Here is a 23,054-nt window from a genome sequence, read left to right as displayed (position 1 = left end):
CCACTGGAGAGTGTGGTACTGCCGCTGGGTATTAAAATCATCAGTTATGCTGATGATACTCAGCTGGTGGTAGGCCTTTCCCAGTCGGCGCACCATCCCGACAGGCTGCACACGTGTCTTGAGAAGATCTACTCGTGGATGTGCAGCTCAGCCCTAAAGCTAAATGGCTCCAAGACTGAGTTGATGCTGCTGGGAAACTCTTCTCCATCTTTGTCCCCCAGCAGCTGGCCAGACTGTCTGGGACCGGTACCTCCCCCCAAGCAGGAGATCAAGAGCCTGGGGGTGTGGTTGGAGCAGGACCTATCGTTTAAAACTCATGCCAAAAAGACTGCTGGCGTGTGTTTTGGCCTGCTCCGCTCAGCTCAGAAGATTCTGCCTCTGCTCCCAGTGGCTACTCGAAGGCTTCTCATCCAGGGACTTATCATCTCGCGGCTGGATTTCAGCAACGCGTTATTCCTGGGCGCGCCCGAATCCACCCTGAATAAACTGCAGCAAGTGCAGAACGCGGCTGCCAGGCTTTTGACGGGTCTCCCCAGGCGTCAATCTGCTCGCCCGGCGTTGAGGGCATTGCACTGGCTCCCTGTGAGGGACAGGGTGAGATTTAAGTCTCTTTGTGTTGCCCACAAAGTTCTGCACGGGGTAGGCCCTCCTATTTTGGAGGAGATGGTCCAGCCTTACAAGGCCTCTCGTTCTCTTCGCTCTGATCATCAACATCTCCTCCAGGTGGGCAGGGCAAAAAAGGCTAGAACGGGTGGCAGAAGGTTCTCAATAAATGTGGCCTCCTTGTGGAACTCACTGCCCCTTCAACTGCGCTCGGAAACTAGTCTTCTTCGGTTTCGTAAACTTTTAAAAACTTTTTTGTTCTCTGTTTAATTTCTCCTATCCTTCAGTAGTGCTATGTTCTGGTAAGCGCTGGGATGCCTATTGGTAACCAAGCGCTATACAAAACTCAGAATAATAATAATAATAATAATACATCTGGAGGTGTCCAGCTCAGAACTCGTAAGTATGCCCCTAAATGTCAGATTAGCAATTACCTGCGCATCCCTGCAAAGTGTGCGGCACGCCAGCACCACCCATGGTGCGCCGTATTTACAATGCGGCACACCATGGTCCCAAAACGTCACCGAAGCGTTACGCATCGGTGCCGTAAAGGCGGCTCATTGATGGAGTTGCGTTGCAACGATGGCGCAGCTCCAGCAATGCTGCGTCAAGCCGTAAGTCTGCTTCATGCAGGCGCAGGGTTTCAGTGACGCATCATTGTCCTAAATGACTGATTGAAATTTTATATATTCCCCATAGCCACTTTTAGCATGCGTTCCTGCGCAGGAACGCCCTCCCTTGCGCTGGAACGCTCCCTTATGGCGCAGGGCTTTAGAATGGGATGCATCTCCCATATGCGTCACGTTGTTAATATACGCCACACCATGGCGCCTCTCTTGTTGTGGCGCTGCATCACAAAAGTGACGCAAGAACGGAGCAAAAGAGCTGCAAGGGGCTTGAAAATCTGCCCCTAGAGTAGAGGCTCAGGTGCAGTCCTTCCTTTGTAGCCCTCTTTTTGGCTGAAATAGTTGGTTCTTGTTCTTTCTAAATGTTTGATTTGGTTGACAAGGACATCGGCAAGCAGCAATCATCAATGTTTTCTGTTCATTCTTTCATGTTGTACGTCAGGTCTGCCCAGGGTCAAGCGGACAGAAAAAACGGATGCAGTGGCTCCAAAGGAGGAGAATGCAGGCCAGGGCGGCGAGTGCTCCTTTGCTGGCCCCAGTAAGTTTTCATTTAAATATAGAGGACCTATTGTTGTCCAAGCGTTCCTAATTTAATTTTTTCGAAATAGTGTTTAGATAGGAGCAAAATCAATAATACTACTGTTGCAGGGACAATTCTCCACAAACCGAACTATGGACACCAAAGACCAGAGTAATAATATTTCAGAGTGGCGTGTTTGGCACACTGTATAAACCTGGTAGTGTCAGCGGCACGGACTCCTCTTTGCAAAAATTGCAAAACCTTTCGCTCAGTCACTCTAGTCTGGAGGACCAAAAACCACAGAGTCTATTCAAGTTTAAAAGCTTTATTAAAAGTTTAAGTAAACACATATATTAAAATAAAGTTAGTTGGAAATGGAGAAGTGCTTGGTGCTGAGTTGATGAGTAATGGAACACATTTCTTGTGGTCGAGCCGAGCTTTCACCTGGTTTGAAGTTGATGTTGCTCTTGTCCTTAGTAGTCCAGTTTCTGTCTGTTCAGAGAAAAATGGTGTGTGTTAAAATTAATCAAGCATTCATCAATTATGACAAAAAAATGCAGCAAGACAACAGCCTTCCCTGGAAGGAGGGACATTTTTACTTTAGAATAGAGTAGACAGTCAATTAATTTTTCTGTTTTCACATTTCTTCATTCATAGACCAAATATTAGTGAGTGGTGTAATCTAACATTCTTAAATCTACTTTGTAGGTGGAACATCTGGTGGCGGGGCCAGCTCGGATGTGGTGGTGATCATTGACTCTGAGTCCGAGGATCACTCTGGGGAGGAGGCGGCGCAAGAGGAGTCGGACCAAGAAGTACAGACTGTGAGGAAGGAGACAGTGGCGGTGGCGAGTACAGGTAAGCTGGATCATGGTACTATCTGACTCTTAGATAGGATATGATGTGTATCCAGTGGTGGCCCAGTGACAAATTACAATATGGTAATTACAGCAGGCTGGGACCGACAGACAGATAGAGGCAGAGACAGAGAGAGAGGAAGACAGAAGGAGAGAGAGAGAGAGAGGGAGCCAGAGGGAGTGTGAGGGAGGGAGACAGAGAGAGAGAGACAGCGAGGTAGAGGGAGACATAAAGAGGGAGACAGAGAGAGAGAGAGAGAGGGAAACAGACATATCGCCTGGGCTTCTGCCAGATCTCTTTCATATGAAAGAGCATCAAACCAAGGATACAAGTGAGTTGTGGGAAGGGAAATGGTGATTCAAGCGCCCCCCCTTGCCCCTCCCTGCGGACGCCCATGATACTGGCCTGAATAGTTTTGTACTGCGCTGGCTAGTTGCTAGTTGTACTGTGACACAACTTCCTGCTGAATTATTTTGTGTTAATCATATTCTTAAAGAGCATTGGTTACATATTATGTCTTTCTTTCTTCATATAGTTGGTAATACTAAAACCTCAAAACCAACGAGGAGTATGCTGGCTGTACTGGCCCGGCAACGGAGGCTGGAAGCAACTGTTGCCCAATATCGGCGGCTGGTGGAATTGGAGGGGGACGACACGCAGTCCAGTGCATCAACATCTGCATCCTCCTCCGTGACCCCACGTTCTGCTGGTAAGCGCAGTGCTCCAGCCAAACCGAGCCGTGCTGGCAGACGCCACCGCCAAGCAGCAAAGGCTGCACCTCACAGCAATGTAAAGGCTCGCTTGCGCCGAGCACTCCGCAGAGTGTCCGACCTAGAGGCGGAGGTCCAGAAATGGAAAGACTATCAGAATGTGGTGGAGGGCCTCCGCTTAGATCACGCCACCCTCCAGGAGAAGTACGATGCCCTGGCCCTAAGGCATGATGCCCTGGAGGCCAAACTCAACACTGTGCATCCCTAGAGTGTCCCTTGCCCCTTTTTTAGAGACTTTTGGGGGGTGGGAATTGGGAGTTGGGTTTTTTGGGGACTTTTGAATGACTATTTATTTGTTGGGGTTAGGGAGGGTCTTGCGGGAGATTATTTTGTTAGGGAAATAAAAATATACTTTTTCAAACTTTATCTGAGCATATCTGTTTTTTTACTACTTTTGAGCTTGGTGGGTGGTGGTTTTGCAGTAAGTTCATTTAACTGAACACTGTCATCGTGTTGGTTGACGTGTAATAGGCTAAATGTTTTCTAAAGTAAATGCCTGTCACAGAGTTTGTTAATTCAAGAGCCCTAGGACTTTACTACTAGTACCACTGTCACTCTCTCGCCTCTCCGAATACTCCATTATACTACCTCCCATCCAAACGCTTATCTTACCTGTAATTTGTGTTTGAGGGCTGGCTCCACCTGGATTTCACAGTGTCCTAAAGCGTTCTGCAGCAGGGCCCCAACTGGAGTTTCCCGGCGTGGATTTTCTGCAAAACAAAAGCAATCAACATTAGAAATGTGGCAGCGGTGCTCACAGACCCCAAAATCCTAGAAGCCCCACAGACAGCACCCCTAAGACAGGCAAGCGAGCAAAAATAACGCCTAAACGTTCACGTGTAATAGGCCAAATGTTTTCTAAAGTAAATGCCTGTCACAGAGTTTGTTAATTCAAGAGCCCTAGGACTTTACTACTAGTACCACTGTCACTCTCTCGCCTCTCCGAATACTCCATTATACTACCTCCCATCCAAACGCTTATCTTACCTGTAATTTGTGTTTGAGGGCTGGCTCCACCTGGATTTCACAGTGTCCTAAAGCGTTCTGCAGCAGGGCCCCAACTGGAGTTTCCCGGCGTGGATTTTCTGCAAAACAAAAGCAATCAACATTAGAAATGTGGCAGCGGTGCTCACAGACCCCAAAATCCTAGAAGCCCCACAGACAGCACCCCTAAGACAGGCGAGCAAGCAATAATAACGCCTAAACGTTCACGTGTAATTGGCCAAATGTTTTCCAAAGTAAATGCCTAACCAATTTCATCCCTTAATAGACCTTGCCAGCAATGGCCCAGCCAAGACCCGTAAACCCAAGCGCAAACAAGTTTGACACCCCCCAAACAGCCAAAAAGCAAATTGAGGAAAAAAAGTCACACTTAGCAAAATGTATTTAAATGAGGACTCACTACTTCCAGTCCCTCTTTAGGGGACTCGTCAACGTAAGTTTCTTCATTGTGCAGATTCCAGGCATCAGCATTACAGGAAATGGATAGGGTGAGTCTGGAGGAGGAGGATAGACGACCAGGACTGAGTTCTTGTCAACTAACTGTTGTGAACCTGAGGAATGCTGCGGCATCAAAATCAAGACAGTCTGCTGATGGGCTTGTTGTTGCTTGTGATGGGGTGATTACAGTTTTGTTGTGAATGTGATCAAGCCCTTGCTAAAAAAAGAAAGACAGACACACAGGAATAAAAGTGAATAAGGACTAATGTTAAAGTTAATTAATTATTGACTCATTTTCAGAACTCGCTGTCAGGGAAGCAGAACTCGTCCTCATACTCTGCAAATTCAGTCGGTAGTACTTCTGGTAACTGAGGAGAACTTTCCTCAGGTAGGTCAGTGTCCTCTTCTTCCTGCGTGCATTCTCGTACTTTGTAATCTGGTGGTATGAAGTGCTGGTTCATCTTTATCATGGTGAGCCGCTCCACATTTGCGGGCAAGAGGCGGGACCTTTTGCAAGTCACAATGCCACCAGCAGAACTAAAAACACGTTCTGAAGACAGGCTTGCGAGTGGGCAAGACAAGTAATTGATAGCCAGGTTGGTGAGCTCTCGCCATATGTTTCTTTTCCCATGCCAATACGCCAATGGGTCCTCAGTAATATTGACCGCTGTGGAGTCATCCAGATAGGCCTGCACCATAGAAACAATGTTCTCCCGGATTCCTGTACTTTGCACTTCTGTGTCCTTTCTGGGACAAGGAAACCCTAGCTCACTTAGCCAATCCGCTTCAGACATATCGCCTGGGCCTGGTGCAGATGATACGGTTGCTGGTGTGGTTAACGGCTCAGAGGAAAAGTCTCTCACTTCAGCCACAGGCACAGATGCAGAAGTGTTTTTTTGGGACGCCTGATGGCCTGCTGATTCACTAGTAGTACTGTCTTCAAGTTCTCCTACAGTTTCCTTCCGCTCTCTTTCAAAACGAATGGCTGACTGAGCTAGCCAACCTTTGTACTCTGTAACATTTGATGTTTCAAAAGGAATTATTACTTTGCCAAACAATGGCTTTTTGTAACGTGGATCCAGAATAGTAGGTCAAATGTAGTGCTGTTGTTTCTTGATATTTACAAGCCGTTTATGCTGCCTTACCTGACGCACAGCGACGTAAACATGGCGCATCCCTGCGAGTCATGTACAACGTGATGGATCTAAGGAGATGCGCCACGTTAAGGCCTGGGCCTGCGCCACAACGGGTGCGTTCCCACGCAGGGGGGGGTGGGGGGTGGCGGTCAGGCAGCTGTGCGCCTCGCAAAAGTGCCTGCGTGAAATCTACAAGATTTAACGCAGGCACTTCCGCGACGCTGCTACGTCAATTCTTTATGCCTGCTTTCTTGAAGCAGGCGTAAGGACTGATGCGGTATGTTGAGTATTGGGCAGCCCTGAGCATTGCTATAGTTGCATCGCGCCTGGGACGCGACTCTAGAGATGCGACTCTCTTTCGTCACGAGATGCGTCATGCATCTGCCTAACCTTGCGCCAGGGTTTGCCGCATTGTAATTGCGGCGCATCTGCCGTGACGCAAGGTTAGTTTTGCGTTACGCATTTGTTCTGGTGCACATCTGCTGCCGGGTATCAGTAAGGTGGCTGAGAAGCTGGTGAATAGCCGCCTCTCGGATTTCTTGGAAGCCAATTCCCTCCTGGGCGACTCCCAAACGGGTTTTCGTCCCGGTCAGGGGACTGACACCGCCCTGCTGGCGGTCGTGGAGAATGCAAGGAGCATGCTGGATTCGGGGGGATCAGTGGCAGTGATCCTCCTGGACCTCAGCGCTGCTTTTGACACCGTGGACCATCAGGTGCTTCTCCAACGGCTGTCGGGGGTGGGGGTCACGGGTCTGGCCCTCAAATGGTTCGCTTCCTTCTTGGAAGGTCGTACATTTGAGGTGTGGGAAGGCCATGAAAAATCATCTTCAACCCCTCTCCAGTGTGGTGTGCCACAGGGCTCTTCATTGAGCCCTACCTTATTCAACGTTTACATGGCCCCACTGGAGAGTGTGGTACTGCCGCTGGGTATTAAAATCATCAGTTATGCTGATGATACTCAGCTGGTGGTAGGCCTTTCCCAGTCGGCGCACCATCCCGACAGGCTGCACACGTGTCTTGAGAAGATCTACTCGTGGATGTGCAGCTCAGCCCTAAAGCTAAATGGCTCCAAGACTGAGTTGATGCTGCTGGGGAACTCTTCTCCATCTTTGTCCCCCAGCAGCTGGCCAGACTGTCTGGGACCGGTACCTCCCCCCAAGCAGGAGATCAAGAGCCTGGGGGTGTGGTTGGAGCAGGACCTATCGTTTAAAACTCATGCCAAAAAGACTGCTGGCGTGTGTTTTGGCCTGCTCCGCTCAGCTCAGAAGATTCTGCCTCTGCTCCCAGTGGCTACTCGAAGGCTTCTCATCCAGGGACTTATCATCTCGCGGCTGGATTTCAGCAACGCGTTATTCCTGGGCGCGCCCGAATCCACCCTGAATAAACTGCAGCAAGTGCAGAACGCTGCTGCCAGGCTTTTGACGGGTCTCCCCAGGCGTCAATCTGCTCGCCCGGCGTTGAGGGCATTGCACTGGCTCCCTGTGAGGGACAGGGTGAGATTTAAGTCTCTTTGTATTGCCCACAAAGTTCTGCACGGGGTAGGCCCTCCTATTTTGGAGGAGATGGTCCAGCCTTACAAGGCCTCTCGTTCTCTTCGCTCTGATCATCAACATCTCCTCCAGGTGGGCAGGGCAAAAAAGGCTAGAACGGGTGGCAGAAGGTTCTCAATAAATGTGGCCTCCTTGTGGAACTCACTGCCCCTTCAACTGCGCTCGGAAACTAGTCTTCTTCGGTTTCGTAAACTTTTAAAAACTTTTTTGTTCTCTGTTTAATTTCTCCTATCCTTCAGTAGTGCTATGTTCTGGTAAGCGCTGGGATGCCTATTGGTAACCAAGCGCTATACAAAACTCAGAATAATAATAATAATAATAATACATCTGGAGGTGTCCAGCTCAGAACTCGTGAGTATGCCCCTAAGTGTCAGATTAGCAATTACCTGCGCATCCCTGCAAAGTGTGCGGCACGCCAGCACCACCCATGGTGCGCCGTATTTACAATGCGGCACACCATGGTCCCAAAACGTCACCGAAGCGTTACGCATCGGTGCCGTAAAGGCGGCTCATTGATGGAGTTGCGTTGCAACGATGGCGCAGCTCCAGCAATGCTGCGTCAAGCCGTAAGTCTGCTTCATGCAGGCGCAGGGTTTCAGTGACGCATCATTGTCCTAAATGACTGATTGAAATTTTATATATTCCCCATAGCCACTTTTAGCATGCGTTCCTGCGCAGGAACGCCCTCCCTTGCGCTGGAACGCTCCCTTATGGCGCAGGGCTTTAGAATGGGATGCATCTCCCATATGCGTCACGTTGTTAATATACGCCACACCATGTCACAGAGTTTGTTAATTCAAGAGCCCTAGGACTTTACTACTAGTACCACTGTCACTCTCTCGCCTCTCCGAATACTCCATTATACTACCTCCCATCCAAACGCTTATCTTACCTGTAATTTGTGTTTGAGGGCTGGCTCCACCTGGAATTCACAGTGTCCTAAAGCGTTCTGCAGCAGGGCCCCAACTGGAGTTTCCCGGCGTGGATTTTCTGCAAAACAAAAGCAATCAACATTAGAAATATGGCAGCGGTGCTCACAGACCCCAAAATCCTAGAAGCCCCACAGACAGCACCCCTAAGACAGGCGAGCAAGCAATAATAACGCCTAAACGTTCACGTGTAATTGGCCAAATGTTTTCCAAAGTAAATGCCTAACCAATTTCCTCCCTTAATAGACCTTGCCAGCAATGGCCCAGCCAAGACCCGTAAACCCAAGCGCAAACAAGTTTGACACCCCCCAAACAGCCAAAAAGCAAATTGAGGAAAAAAAGTCACACTTAGCAAAATGTATTTAAATGAGGACTCACTACTTCCAGTCCCTCTTTAGGGGACTCGTCAACGTAAGTTTCTTCATTGTGCAGATTCCAGGCATCAGCATTACGGGAAATGGATAGGGTGAGTCTGGAGGAGGAGGATAGACGACCAGGACTGAGTTCTTGTCAACTAACTGTTGTGAACCTGAGGAATGCTGCGGCATCAAAATCAAGACAGTTCTGCTGATGGGCTTGTTGTTGCTTGTGATGGGGTGATTACAGTTTTGTTGTGAATGTGATCAAGCACTTGCTAAAAAAAGAAAGACAGACACACAGGAATAAAAGTGAATAAGGACTAATGTTAAAGTTAATTAATTATTGACTCATTTTCAGAACTCGCTGTCAGGGAAGCAGAACTCGTCCTCATACTCTGCAAATTCAGTCGGTAGTACTTCTGGTAACTGAGGAGAACTTTCCTCAGGTAGGTCAGTGTCCTCTTCTTCCTGCGTGCATTCTCGTACTTTGTAATCTGGTGGTATGAAGTGCTGGTTCATCTTTATCATGGTGAGCCGCTCCACATTTGCGGGCAAGAGGCGGGACCTTTTGCAAGTCACAATGCCACCAGCAGAATTAAAAACACGTTCTGAAGACACGCTTGCGAGTGGGCAAGACAAGTAATTGATAGCCAGGTTGGTGAGCTCTCGCCATATGTTTCTTTTCCCATGCCAATACGCCAATGGGTCCTCAGTAATATTGACCGCTGTGGAGTCATCCAGATAGGCCTGCACCATAGAAACAATGTTCTCCCGGATTCCTGTACTTTGCACTTCTGTGTCCTTTCTGGGACAAGGAAACCCTAGCTCACTTAGCCAATCCGCTTCAGACATATCGCCTGGGCCTGGTGCAGATGATACGGTTGCTGGTGTGGTTAACGGCTCAGAGGAAAAGTCTCTCACTTCAGCCACAGGCACAGATGCAGAAGTGTTTTTTTGGGACGCCTGATGGCCTGCTGATTCACTAGTAGTACTGTCTTCAAGTTCTCCTACAGTTTCCTTCCGCTCTCTTTCAAAACGAATGGCTGACTGAGCTAGCCAACCTTTGTACTCTGTAACATTTGATGTTTCAAAAGGAATTATTACTTTGCCAAACAATGGCTTTTTGTAACGTGGATCCAGAATAGTAGCACAAATGTAGTGCTGTTGTTTCTTGATATTTACAAGCCGTTTATTGCTAACTAGGCGATGTAATAATCTCTGCGCCAACTCATATGCTTCATTCTTTCCAGCATCTTTTAATTCTGAAGACACCACCTTGACTTGGTGCTCGAGCTTCAGCAACAATGGGATAGCTTTGCTCAAAGAACAGTCCTCCCTGCTGACGTCACGCGTGAAGACCTCAAAAGGACGAAGCATGTCTGTCAGGCTTTTAACTAGCTGCCATTGCTCCACCGCTAGCATCATTTCTGTCGTATCACCACCCAGGTTGTAGAAATACTCATTGACTACTGGAAACAGCTCATGCAGACGCTCAAGCATGTAGAAGGTTGAGTTCCAACGTGTTGCCACCTCCTGGATAAGTGCTTTCACTGGCATTCTACGTACATTTTGCTGGCGCCTCAGCTCCTTCCGGGCCTTAAAAGAATGGTTGAAGTGTGTGCATATTCTTCTGCAGATGGTCAGTATTTGGTCGACTGCAAGTTCTTTTTTCAAGAACTTTTGCACGACAAGGTTCATACAGTGCGCCAAACACGGCACTCTGAAATAGTAACCGTCCTCCATGGCCCTAACTACATTGCTGCCATTATCAGTTGAAACATAACCAACCTTGCAATTTCTTGGGGGCAGCCATTGCGAGACCTTTTTGTTAAAGTCATCCAAAATGTTGACTGCAGTAATACTTTTCTCCATGCCAAACATGGCTAATGTTGCATGTTTACGAGCACCCTTAAAAATCTCGACCAAGTCACCACCTGCATTTATCTGTTGTGCAACCCCTGAAAAAGAGACCCAGTGTGCAGTGATGCACATGTAATCAAGGGCTTGGCAACTGGTCCACATGTCTGTTGTCAGGTGTATAGTGTGAACAGCACTCTTCTGCAAAGCTGCCCCAACCAACTCAAGCACCTCTTTATGTAGTGCTGGAACAGCAACCCTGGCAAAATAGAACCGGCTAGGAACCTTCCATTTAGGGGCCAGTGTTGCCACGAGTTCAAGAAAACCCACATTTTCGACAAACGAAAAAGGGAGAAGGTCCACCGCTAGCATTTTAGCCAGCTTAGTGTTATACAGGCGTACAATTGGGTGGTTGCGTTGAAATTGCACATCTGAGGAGAACATGGCTGAAATGGTGCGCTGGACAAATTTACTGGATGATGCTGATGCCTTCTTCGACCCACTTCTGCTCAGTGTTGACATTTTCCGCATTGGTGTGTCTCCCAGACTCTCAGTGTGCCTCCTATGTGTTCCGGAGGGTGTGGTGCTGCCAGGGGTACTGGGTGCAACCGGACAAATGTCTGACGCTTCTTCTACCTCCCCGTCATCTTCAGATGAAACACCTAATATGGGTATATTTTGGCCACTTGCCCTTTGGGATTGCTTTCCCTTGATGTTTGCTAGGTGCCCAAACCATTCGATAGCGTGCCTTCTTTCAAGATGACCTATCTGGCCTCCGGTTCCATAGTTGGTACCAATCTTACCACGGCTAACTCCAGTCTTACAAATGCAACAAACGGCTATGTTATCATACTTTGCATGGACACTAAAAAAGTTCCAAACTGGGGACTGGAAACTTCTGGTTTTGCCGCACGAGATGATACTGCCAATGCCAGATGAAGCAGTGGTGGATGAGCCTTGCAGACATCTACTGGGTTGTGCAATTATTGCAGCAACCCTACTTGAGGGAGTCGAGCTGGATGGAGTCCCCCTCTGGGGAGAAAATATGGGAGCTGTAGGTTTTGTTGAACTTGTTGTACTACTTGACTGCGTTGGTGGTGCTACCAGTGCCACGTCGCCAGGGTCACGCTCAGCATGACGTCGGGATAGGGTATATATGTCTGTCTGCTGCATGGCCGGTGTGGCTGGAATGACGTGTGTGATGACTAGGTCATTGCTGTCATCCTGTTCAACAACATCAGAATGCACCACTTCATCAAGTCCGACGTTCGGATCCATAAGTATGAGCTTTCCGGGGCCCTTCCTTTTAACATTTGATATCTTTCGCTGCTCATGGTGTGTCTCCCTCTCAGACGTCAGAGATGGTTGCCAATCTAGATCCAGATCATCATCTGATGGAGCGAGGCTTGAAGAGGAACTTCTACACACACTCCTTGATCTTTTCCTTGCTGGGGAGCTGGGAGAAAACGAATCATCAGGAGGAATGCCTTCGTCTTCCTGACATGATACCCCGGCTCCAAAGTCAATTTCCTCCTGTGCCCCTACTTCTGGAAGAACAACCATTGTGGGCACTTGCACCGCTCCATGCGCCGCTACATGGGCCTCTTCACTGACCTCTACTTGCAACTCTCCATGGACCTCTCCTTCTCGGCCTTCTCCTTCTCGGCCTTCTCCTTCTCGGCCTTCTCCTTCTCCGCCTTCTCCTTCTCGACCTTCTCCTTCTCGGCCTTCTCCTTCTCGGCCTTCTCCTTCTCGGCCAGCTCCTTCTCGGACAGCTCCTTCTCGGACAGCTCCTTCTCGGACAGCTCCTTCTCGGACAGCTCCTTGCGCATGTACTTGTGCTTGTACTAGTAGCCCATGCAGTTGTTGTTGCGCATTGTTTGTTGAATAGTACTTGTGAGATGAGTTACAACCTGTGTTGATGGTGTGCTGCTACTTTCTTGCGATGAGCCAACATCACTGGTCGTTGGTGATTGAACTACTAAACTGGCTACCTGTGCAGCACTCATGGTGGGCCTTTTTTTTCCCCCCAAAATGTAGTGGTCGAGCCACCAGTCTCCTTGGTAAGTGGTGCCACTTGCTTCTTCTTCTCCTTAGTAGAGACATTTTTCTTGCAAGAGGAGCTACGGGCACCTCTTTTTGGAGCCATCTTCTTCAGATGTCGGAACAACAGGCCGCAGCAGGACTTCTTCCTGGCACTGATGCTCAACGATGATGCGGAGTTATTGACTTTGTGCACCTAAAAGCAAATGAAGACAGAGGAACATCAGTAAAGATATGTTGCATATGTAGCGCTTCAATAAATAGTTTGCAAGTAGGCATTTCTGAATACACACATGCACACCACACAATATGGAAATTTCAAAATTAGGATTTGCTAAATTTTTGGGAAACAGGAATTTAACATTGCTCCAAGAGAGCACACACAGAGAGGGTTATAGTTTCATGTACCACTGACTCCCCCTGGGCTAAATGGGTGAAAGCAAGGCAAAATGGGTGCAGGCCTATGGCACAAAGCTCACTGCCTGCCTTCAAAATGGCCACTTAACCCCCATCCACATGGCCAGGACCATGCCTCAAAATGGCCCCCACCAACATAGCCAGCCCCCAACCCCTACTCCAAAAAGTCAAAAAACACAACACCAATCAAATCACCACAATCCAATGCCATCCATCAAGTTTCAGAAGGTTTATGCTGCCTGCTGGTGGTTTTCTGGTGCGAAATTGCAATTTCTGCAATTTCGCGAGTGCGAGATTGTTGCTTCACGACGCGAACGTGGCGAATAACCAGCAAAATCCGCGAACAGACGGATTCTGGGCCCCCTGGGCATGATAAAATCACAGCACACTGGGTGCAGGCCTATGGCACAAAGCACACAAACTGGCTTAAAAATGGCCCCTAAACCCCCACCCACACGGGACCAGGCAATAAACTGGCCCCCACCCACATAGCAAGCCCCCAACACCACCCCAAAAAGTCGTAAAACACACAAAAATCACAACAATCCATTGCCATCCATGCCCTGGCCAGAATAATGCTAAAATTAAAGAAAACAGTTGTATCATGCATGCACCCATAACTAAGCCTGGTAGTTTTCAATTCATGTGCAGAATTGTAATTTTTACAATTTCGCGAGTGCGAGATTGTTGCTGCGCGGGACGCGAGCAGTGCGAACACAGGCAAACATTTTTTTAAAAATCCGATTTTCGGGTAAGTTAGAGGCCCCCTGGGCATAATGAAAGGAATCAGAGCAGACTGGGTGGGCATAGGGCACAAAACACACTGCCTGACTTCAAAATGGCCGATTGACCCCATCCACATGGCCAGGACCTGCAGGACCATGCCTCAAAATGGCCTCCCACACATAGCCAGCCCCCAAACCCACCCCAAAAAGTCACAAAACACACACAAAAATCACCACAAACAAACAACATCAACTTATCAACTTACTTGTAAATCAAATTTCTAATCAAAAAGTAATCCAAAAGGCCTCAAAGCCAAATCTCCAGCAGCATCCACAAAAAGTAATCCTTCCCAGTCAAGATCGAATTCAAAGTGGCCAGGAAATGGACTAAGCAATGGGAGGAGCTTGCTGGACAGGAAGAGGAAGTTGGAGACTGGGTCACTTCCTTCACCCCTCCCCAATTGTAATTTTTGTAAATTCGCGAGTGCGAGATTGTTGCTGCCCGCGCCGCGGCCCGCGAGCAGTGCGAACACAAGCAAAAAATCCGCCGCGCGCAGATTTGCGTATTTTCGCCACATCCGCGAGGTTCGCGGATTGCGGATTTACCGAAAATCCGAAAAATCCGCGAGCGTAACGGATTTTGCGCCCATGCTTAGAAGAAACTCATAGGGCCATGCAGAGTGTTGCAGCTCTACCACATCACTGCAAATGAAAAGTCTCTTTTAAAGGAACCCCTGGAGTCAAGGTACCCCAACCGTGTCCCTGTGTGCTTTATTATTTGTTTTGTTTTTTGGTGGCTGCAACATTTGTCTTCATGTTACGGTCAGCCAATCAGGCCTTAAGATGTATTTGGACCTTACAGTGATGCTGTAGTACAGAGACGGTACTGCAGCCTAAAATATGTAGAAATGTTTAACGTTAACTTTGTAAAAACGGCTGAATCACAAATCACATAAAAACATTCTGGGTAAAGATCTAGCCTCTCCAAAATTTGGTGTTATTCTGTTCAGTCGTACTCTCTGTAGCACTGGTCAAAACTCCTATGAGATATTGCATGGGAAAATGTGTTTTTTAACCCATCCTTTTTCTCAACATTTGCTTGACAGATCACACCACAAAACTTCCCAGAAAGGAACTTAAATAGATTTTTTTGGGGGGGGGGGGGGAAGTTCACTAAGTTTTGTCAAACAGCGCCAAAGTTATTAGAAAACAAATGTGGCGACCGGGCTTTTGTAGGAAATGGAAAATGTTAAAACTAAGTTATTCCTAGCTTTAGTTATAGTGCCTTAACATGTTTAAAAAACCTTTAGAAATTCACTGAAAAAAACACAGTTAAGGTGGAGTTAGGTTTGCGAATCAGAAATGAAACCCCACAGAAATTCTCAAGTTATGGTTAGGACCACAATCCACAAATCATACCACAGAAAAGCAAACCATAACTTATACTTGACCTCACCCTTGATATAAGAGATAACATTACAAATGCCGTACATCGTTTTAGAGACAGGATTGCATATCAATGTACAATCAAAACTATGAAAGAGACAACTATGATTTTAGTATTATTTTTGGTTTGAGTATATCGTTATGTAATAACATTGTAATTGTAGGTGTTGTTACTTATTGGGATAAATAATGGAAGGTCTTAAGCATTTCTTTCACAACTTCATCGAGGATTCATGCCTCCTGTGACCAATTTGCTAATCCTGAAGCCCATGAGGTCCCCAGGACCAGGGAGGTTCCTGTTTATTTTATTGCTGGGGGTCCATTTGGCAGCCACACATTTTCCTGGTGTCAGTGTAGGTTCAACCCTTCACTTTTTTCCATTTCTTTTTTCCCTTTCCCAACATGGTGCTCCATGCAGTGTTGGGTAACAACAGAAAGATTTCCATTACAACCAGCCAATCAGAATGGATTTGTGAATCATGGTCGGATTTGCAAATACACATGTGTGACTGAAGAAAAATGATCCCTTGCCCAATGAAGTGCCTCTGTTTTTTAATTGTATTTGCAAATCCACTGTGGATTCACAAATCGGATGAGGACCTGCATATTAACTGTCCATTATGCTAAAACGTAACCTCTTCATTCCAACACCGGATCATGTCCTGATTTCTTGAAAACTACCTCTTTGAGTAACGAATGTTACATGCCAAGTCTGGTGCAATTCCATTCAGCTATTTTTCTGTATCGAGGAGCAAAGAAACTTCTGTGACTTAAAATGGGTGTTCTCCCCTCTTTTTCGGTCCCCACTTGATAGATCAGTCTTGACATGAAGAACCCGAAGTGTATGAACTTTGTTTTGGAAAGTTTTGTGGAGAGTCATAGAACTGCACCAAAGTTAATAAAAAACAAAAAATGTTTTTAGCGGAAACTCTGGCCTATCCAGAACTACAGAGGTGCTATAGCTATCAATCTATCTATCGATCTATCTGTCTGTCTGTCTATCTATCTATCTATCTATCTATCTATCTATCTATCTATCTATCTATCTATCTATCTATCTATCTATCTATCTATCTATCTATCTATCTATCTATCTATCTATCTATCTATCTGTCAAAATGTAATCCTCCTCAGCTCCTTCCTATAGAATTTCACTCTGATCCATCAAACGCAGGCCAAGAAAAAGGGGGGTGGGGTCCTAAAACAGTCTCAATGGAATGCCACCACATTTGAAAAACATATAGATCTTTATTCAGTAAGTGTACTTTTTGTAATTGGTAAAAATCCATTTAGCTATTTTTGAGAAATGTGTGTTTAAAGAGGTTCGGGTTGGGGCTGAAGGGGTTAAAAAGTCAGGTATAGCTCTACATTCTGAAAATTATTAAAAAAAGAAGGTAAGGGGGCAAGATAAACACACCCTGACACCCAGGGTCATGGGTAAGGTTTTTTTCCATGGGAACCTACCTTGTTTGGCTGGCAACACTATATAGAAATCACACCGTGTCAGCCATTATGGTGATAACAGATAACAATATAAATAATTTTGGTGAGTTCTCGGGTGATTTAACGCTGTGAAAATGACTGGTTCACAACTAGGATTTGATGTCCCATGTATAGGAGAAAACGGTTTTCTCTAATGCTTTGCTCAAAAAGGTTATGGAATGTGCACCAAAAGCTAAACACTGAACACATTTCTTATAAGAGCACACTATGTTCCTCAGCCATGTGAGAACAAAGTCTGGTATTCTGAGTAAAGCATACTTCCATTAGCAACAGCAGCCTGTTAGTTAATATTCCAGTGTTCTTTTGCGGCTTCCCACAGTGTTCTAATGAACAACTGGAATGCTAACATTCTGGATGTATGACAAAATTGGTAACACTTGAACACCATCTTGATGGCATGAAAGGTGTAAAACTTAAAGCACTTCCTTTATAAATTAACAAAATGAAGGGGGATAATTTTTTTCATAGAGATTATGCTTAGTGCTCTATAAAGGTAATTGAGGAGTATCAATTATCAAATATCTTCCTCATCCATGTTAGCAATCATTCTGAAATGCTGAGGGAAACATTTGCTTCCACCACCAGCAGCAGTCTGTGAGGTAAGGCCCGAATAATTAATTGAAGAATCACTACAATGAACAACCATGGCACTAACATTTTGAGTTCAAAACAAAAATTGAGGCACTCCTGAACACCATTTTTTTTAAATAGGAGCTGTTGAATTTTAAGCCTTTCCTGAGGAGCAGGCTGAAGTAAATGAGCATTTAGATTAGGCCTGGGAGTAATTTTAATTATGCCGGAGTTATTGGAGTAATTTTGGCAATTCCTCAATACTCTTTGACGCAGAATTGCCACAAATTTTGTGATTACGCGCTTGCATGATTCAAAGTATTTTGGGAGAAAATAATTTCCTTTCATGAGGATGGGCGTGTGTACTACTTCTTCAAACCATGCATTGCCCCTAGGGACTAAATCCACCAGGGTCAATGCCTTTTGTTAACAGGGGAGAGGCCTCCCCTTCCAGAGTCATCGAATGCCCTGGGTAACCCATCCAGCTGGGCCGAAGCAATTTTTGATCGGGGAGGGGCGTGGGGCCCTTCTCCCCATGCCTTCTATAGCCCCGGGGTTCCATATCCCCTAGGGTCCAATGACACGGAGTGTCTCTGGGACACCTCCCCAGGGGACACTGTGCTGTCCTCTACACATGAGAGTTCAAGAAAGTAATATAAATCTAATTCCCTGTCCACCCTTTCCTAGGCAGGGAACACAGCTTTGCTCCCTACCGGCTGGAACAGAAAAAAAAGCTTATCCTGGTTGGCGGGAGCAAAGCAGCATAGCCAGCTCATGCTGCACCCAGGATGAGTGCTAGATGGGGCAGCGTGGTTCATCAGTCTCCCACCGTTAGCCTCCAACATTAAAAAATGTGTGTGTGCCCCAAGTAGGGCAAGTAATCTATGCCCCATAGGTCTTGTTTTTAAAAAAAATATATGTTTTAAAAAAATATGTTTATGTCTAAGAAAAGGTTGTAGTTTAGGCTAGTGTGAAAGGAAGAATGTGTGTTTTGCTGCTAGAGTGGATGAGGCATGGGTGTAAAATTGAGTCCTAATGTAATGTTGAAGGTATAATTGTGAGCTTTGTATGAGTCTGTCAAATGTTAGTATGCGGGATTTATTTGTGATGTTAATTATGGAAACAATTGTTGATTAATCCATTTGAATGATATTTTGGATCAATACATTTTGAAAAGTAAAAAACTGAGAAACAAATAGGTCTAGCGGTCACTTTTGTTTGGGTCAATGTGTCGCGTTCAAAATAAGGTAAAAGATTTGATCAGTATTGGCTTTCTATTGTTTATGGAACAAGCAAAGTAAGGCTTGATTTTCCAGATTCTACTGGTGGGGAAAGCACTCATTCTGTTGAATTTGAAGTGTATGCAGGAAACTGATATTTCATTGTGGTTGCAATATATTACGGTTGCAGGTATATTTCAGATGCATTAAAGCCTTAAAGGTGTTCATGAATTATGATTTATTTTTTCTTTTCGTATGCCATGTAGTTAATTTAACATTGGTTTATTTATTCTCTTTTGGAACATTGACATTTGATCACTACTCCTGCTTCCATGTCTGTGTTATTGAGCCTTTATCACTTTCAATTTTTTCTTAGACTTGATGGTTGCTTTTAGTGATCAGTATATTATTCCTAATATTATAAACTAATCAATGTATTTCACCATTCTAGTAATGCTAAGATCAAATATCCAAAAAAAGAATAAAAAATGTGAACAGGGATACGTATAAGGAAAGAGAATGGGATAATGGTTGAAAGTCAAACATAAAAAGATAAAAAAAAGATAGGCTTGGCAACAGAACAATTCTGATATTTTTAAACAGGTTAATTTGGCAATATGTAGTAATTTAGGTAATGAGCTCTTGAAAAAGAAGGTTATGATTGTTGTTATCGGTTTGCAAGTTATCGTGTTGACTACTAATGAAATAAAATGGTGTTGTATAAATATGACACTGTGCCTGGAAGGAAAATTATATATGTCTTAGTGGTGTTAAGATTAAACTGAGGGGCATATTCACAAGGGCTTATCCCCGATTCATCTCCACCTTAATCCATCAAAAGTGGAGATAGATTTAACACCCCATTCACAAGCTGGTGCAAACTGCAGACATCACCAGTATTCCCGCGATAAATGCCCCAAAATGTATCTTCTTGGTGGACACCACCAACCAACCCTAATGAGATGCAGAGTAGGCGTTCCCGTGCAAAAACACACAAAAAAACCACAACACCACTTTCTCAGATCCCGAGTCAAAACCACGCGATAAGCCACGGTAGCCGCAGGTATTTAACACCTGCCTCCTGCAGGTGTAAAGCCAGACGACTACCTGCAGTAGGCAATGGAGCCCCCACAGAGCCACACCCGAAGAACAAACAATGCTTGTTTTTGCCATTCACATCAGTTCAGAGCCTCTTGTGCTCTTCCATTGTCCTCCTCTGACATGTGACGGCATTCACATGGTCCGAGGTGGTGTGCCATCTTTGCCTCTTTGTTGCCAATGACACGTTGGAGGTGATGTACAGTTGGTGGTGGTGTTCTGGCTCGTCCGTGGCTATAATCTGGTTTTCCTGGCAACTGTTTTCCTGGGTGTTCCTCCGTGGGGATTATGGGTTCACGTTGTCTTCTGCATTCAGTCAGGGAGCATCAGTGGTACTCCGCAGCTGATGTTGTTTTTTAGTGGCATTTTCCGTATGCTTTTACCAGCATTATGTGTGGGTGTTGCTGGCCTCTCGCTGCTTATCGCTGATTTCCTCATCGTGCTTTGTCCCATCGCATGTCTTTTCGTGTTGAGGTTTGTGTTATTATCTCCGTTGAGGTGGTTGTATCGCGGACATTGGCCGCTGTTTCGGCAGACTATCACATGGTACCGCCTTGTTGTGAATTCCACGTTGACACAGGGTTATTGTCCTGCAATACGCTGTGATGCGTAAAGTTGTGCTAGCATTTATTGGTGAAGTTTAGCACACATTCTTGTGAATATACCCGCTTAGTGTCCCTGTCCAAGTACACACTAGGTACTCAACTCAAGCAAGGACTCAGTGAGACATTTGTAGATTACATTAGAAAAGGAGGAAAAAGGAAACTGTAGGTGCCTGTGTGTCAGCACATATGCCATACGCATAGAAATGAAAGTGTAACTTTAAACAAAGTACTGAATACATTTTCATATTTTACCTAAACGAGATCAGGGAGCAAAGAACAAATACTGCAATAAGTTCATAGAGCAGAAACATTGGCGCAGAAGTATCAACTCGGTAAGAGACAGAAAAAGAATGTGAACAAAGATAGATGAGAGCAATTTCATAACAGTCCCAAAAATATCTAAAGAAGAAAGTGAATGACGAAGACCACTGTACTTGAGCAACCTGACAAGGGTTGATTAGAATGAGCAAGCACAGCCGATCCTTAGGGAGTCCTGGTGGAAGTTATTGAGGCTGCAGATACAATTATGAGCGTGAAGAAAAGATGGCAGGTGACAGGGAGCAGTCATTTAGATTACTTTGGACAGGTAACAAAGAAATGAATTAGGATAGTAGTCCAAAGGAAGCTACAAGTCAGCTGAAGCCTTGTCCTAATAAGAATGCCTTGATGTGGGTTTGAAAGAACTGGGTAGACTGGAGAATGAAAATAAGGGTTGCAATGAGACAAAGATTTTGAAGTGTTAGTAGCAGGATTATCTTGATTAAATAGTTTTGGTGCACTTCGAAACAGGGTGAAAGTTTGTCAACATCTTAACTGTGCTAGGGAGAGACTGATGGGCTGGTTTTGAGAAAACACAGGATTGAGAAAGAAAGACAATCACTACTTCAAATTTTGACATGAGACTTGAGAATTATTTTTTGGGGAGCGAGAGCTAATGATAGAGGTGAATCTGGCAGAGGATTAACATGAACCAGAAAAAAATCCAAACATTTTAGTGCCTGTCTTTTCATGTTGAGAATTTGAATAAATTTATTTCACTGTCTGTGTTGTGAAGAGACTCATAGGTGCCCGTTTAGATCCTCATTACCATATGTAATTTTGACTTTTTTGTCAAAACAGGCCTGGTCGAAAGGGCTTGAAGGTGGATCCGTTGATGTGAGTGATGTGAAGGAGGTTTACCTGGATTTACTGAAAAAAGGAATAGTATTTCCAAGTCAAGAGACAAACGGAGACATGTCATGTGAAGAGCATGTGGTAAGTAGTTACGTTATAGGTACTTTTGCAAATACAAACTAGCCATTGTTGATTGACAATCTATATATGAGGGACTGTGAACGATGGTGTGATATTATATTACAGGAAATAAAGGGGTTCATTTCAACTATTAAATGTGTATGTTCGAGAAAATGCTCACAGTGAGTGAATTGTAACATAATATACACATTTACAATCTATTCAAAATATTCCAGATTGTATTTTTTTGCAGGGTAACTAATAAAATGATGCATTTTGTCCTGCAAAGTTCTCTGACATATCCCAAAACATTTCACTAATTAAGAGAGGACCCCAAATTAATTTTCAATATTATTTCTTGATACCTTGAACCCACGCCTGGGCTGGTAGCCATTAGTAGCTCTGTAGTTTATGTTCATACTATCCACTCACTGCACTGAGAGGGCAAGCATGTCCAATGGTTCCCTTCGAAGTTCTGGATCTCCCAATAAAATATTGCAACAAATGAGGGCCACATGGTTTGTGCTAAAGCTGTTTAATTAAACAAATCACCCAAGAAACTAGATATGCCAAAGTATAAATGAATGGATCATTAACATTTCAAGATTGTGCCATAGTATATGGAGGCACTGATTCTCTACAGCAGTAAGACTTGGATGAACACATGTCATACCTGAATGACCCTATTCATTTTAAAAATATATAAAACTTTAAAAATAAACATTAGTTCTTGACTTAATAAATAATACGTATTTAAATATCACTTTGTTAACGTTCCACCACAGAACACAACAAACCTGGGAACCCAAACCTAAAATATAATGAGTATAACACAATTTATGTAATTGATTGACAGTACATAATTAATTAGCAATTGATAGTTAATTGTTATTTAAGTATTACTTACGTATTACTCACTTAACTTCCCACCCTATAACCCCCAGCAGCCCTCACCTAAATAATAGTACAAAAGGGGGTGGTGATGGACGGAGCATCCGAACCAATCAAACACTCACACCCAGTCAAAAGATCTGGGTTTAATCCATCACCGTTCTTTAGCCCACTCTGCCACCCCAGTTCAGACATGGCTATATGCAAATCAGTCTGACCCTGTGCCTCATGGGAACAGTCCAGCCCGAACTGCCAAGCCATGCCTTCCTTGGACCGGAAACAAGCTTCCGAGGACCGGTTTCTGGCATTACAGCCGTCTTCAGCCCGGCTTGCTTGAATCCAGTGGCAAAACGGTGATGGATTAAACCCAGATCTTTTGACTGGGTGTGAGTGTTTGATTGATTCAGATGCTCCTTCCATCACCACCCCCTTTTGTACCACTTTTGGCCGCCATAAGTGTGGCAGGGTATGCTCAGACGTGAGTCCCTTGCTCACTTTGCCACTGGATTCAAGCAAGCCGGGCTGAAGACGGTTGGAATGCCAGAAACCAGTCCTCGGAAGCTTGTTTCCGGTCCAGGGAAGACATGGCTTGGCAGTTCGGGCTGGACTGTTCCCATGAGGCACAGGGTCAGACTGATTTGCATATAGCCATGTC

At 45.2% G+C, this 23,054-nt stretch overlaps 1 protein-coding gene across 2 annotated transcripts in view; it reads left to right on the top strand.

Annotated features, from left to right (window-relative positions):
- Window positions 1–23,054, top strand: part of TOM1L1 (target of myb1 like 1 membrane trafficking protein) — a 653,197-nt gene that overhangs the window by 126,210 nt on the left and 503,933 nt on the right. For both annotated transcript variants that reach the window (XM_078654420.1, XM_078654421.1), the window contains one exon: window positions 21,395–21,529. In XM_078654420.1, the coding sequence (XP_078510546.1) occupies window positions 21,395–21,529 (135 nt within the window). The remainder of the gene's footprint in view (window positions 1–21,394; window positions 21,530–23,054) is intronic.

The sequence above is a fragment of the Lissotriton helveticus genome, chromosome 7, assembly GCF_964261635.1.
Source record: "Lissotriton helveticus chromosome 7, aLisHel1.1, whole genome shotgun sequence".
Lineage (NCBI taxonomy): Eukaryota > Metazoa > Chordata > Amphibia > Caudata > Salamandridae > Lissotriton > Lissotriton helveticus.
The sequence above is the reverse complement of the archived record's forward strand: the minus strand, read 5'-3'. Positions and strand labels throughout refer to the sequence as shown.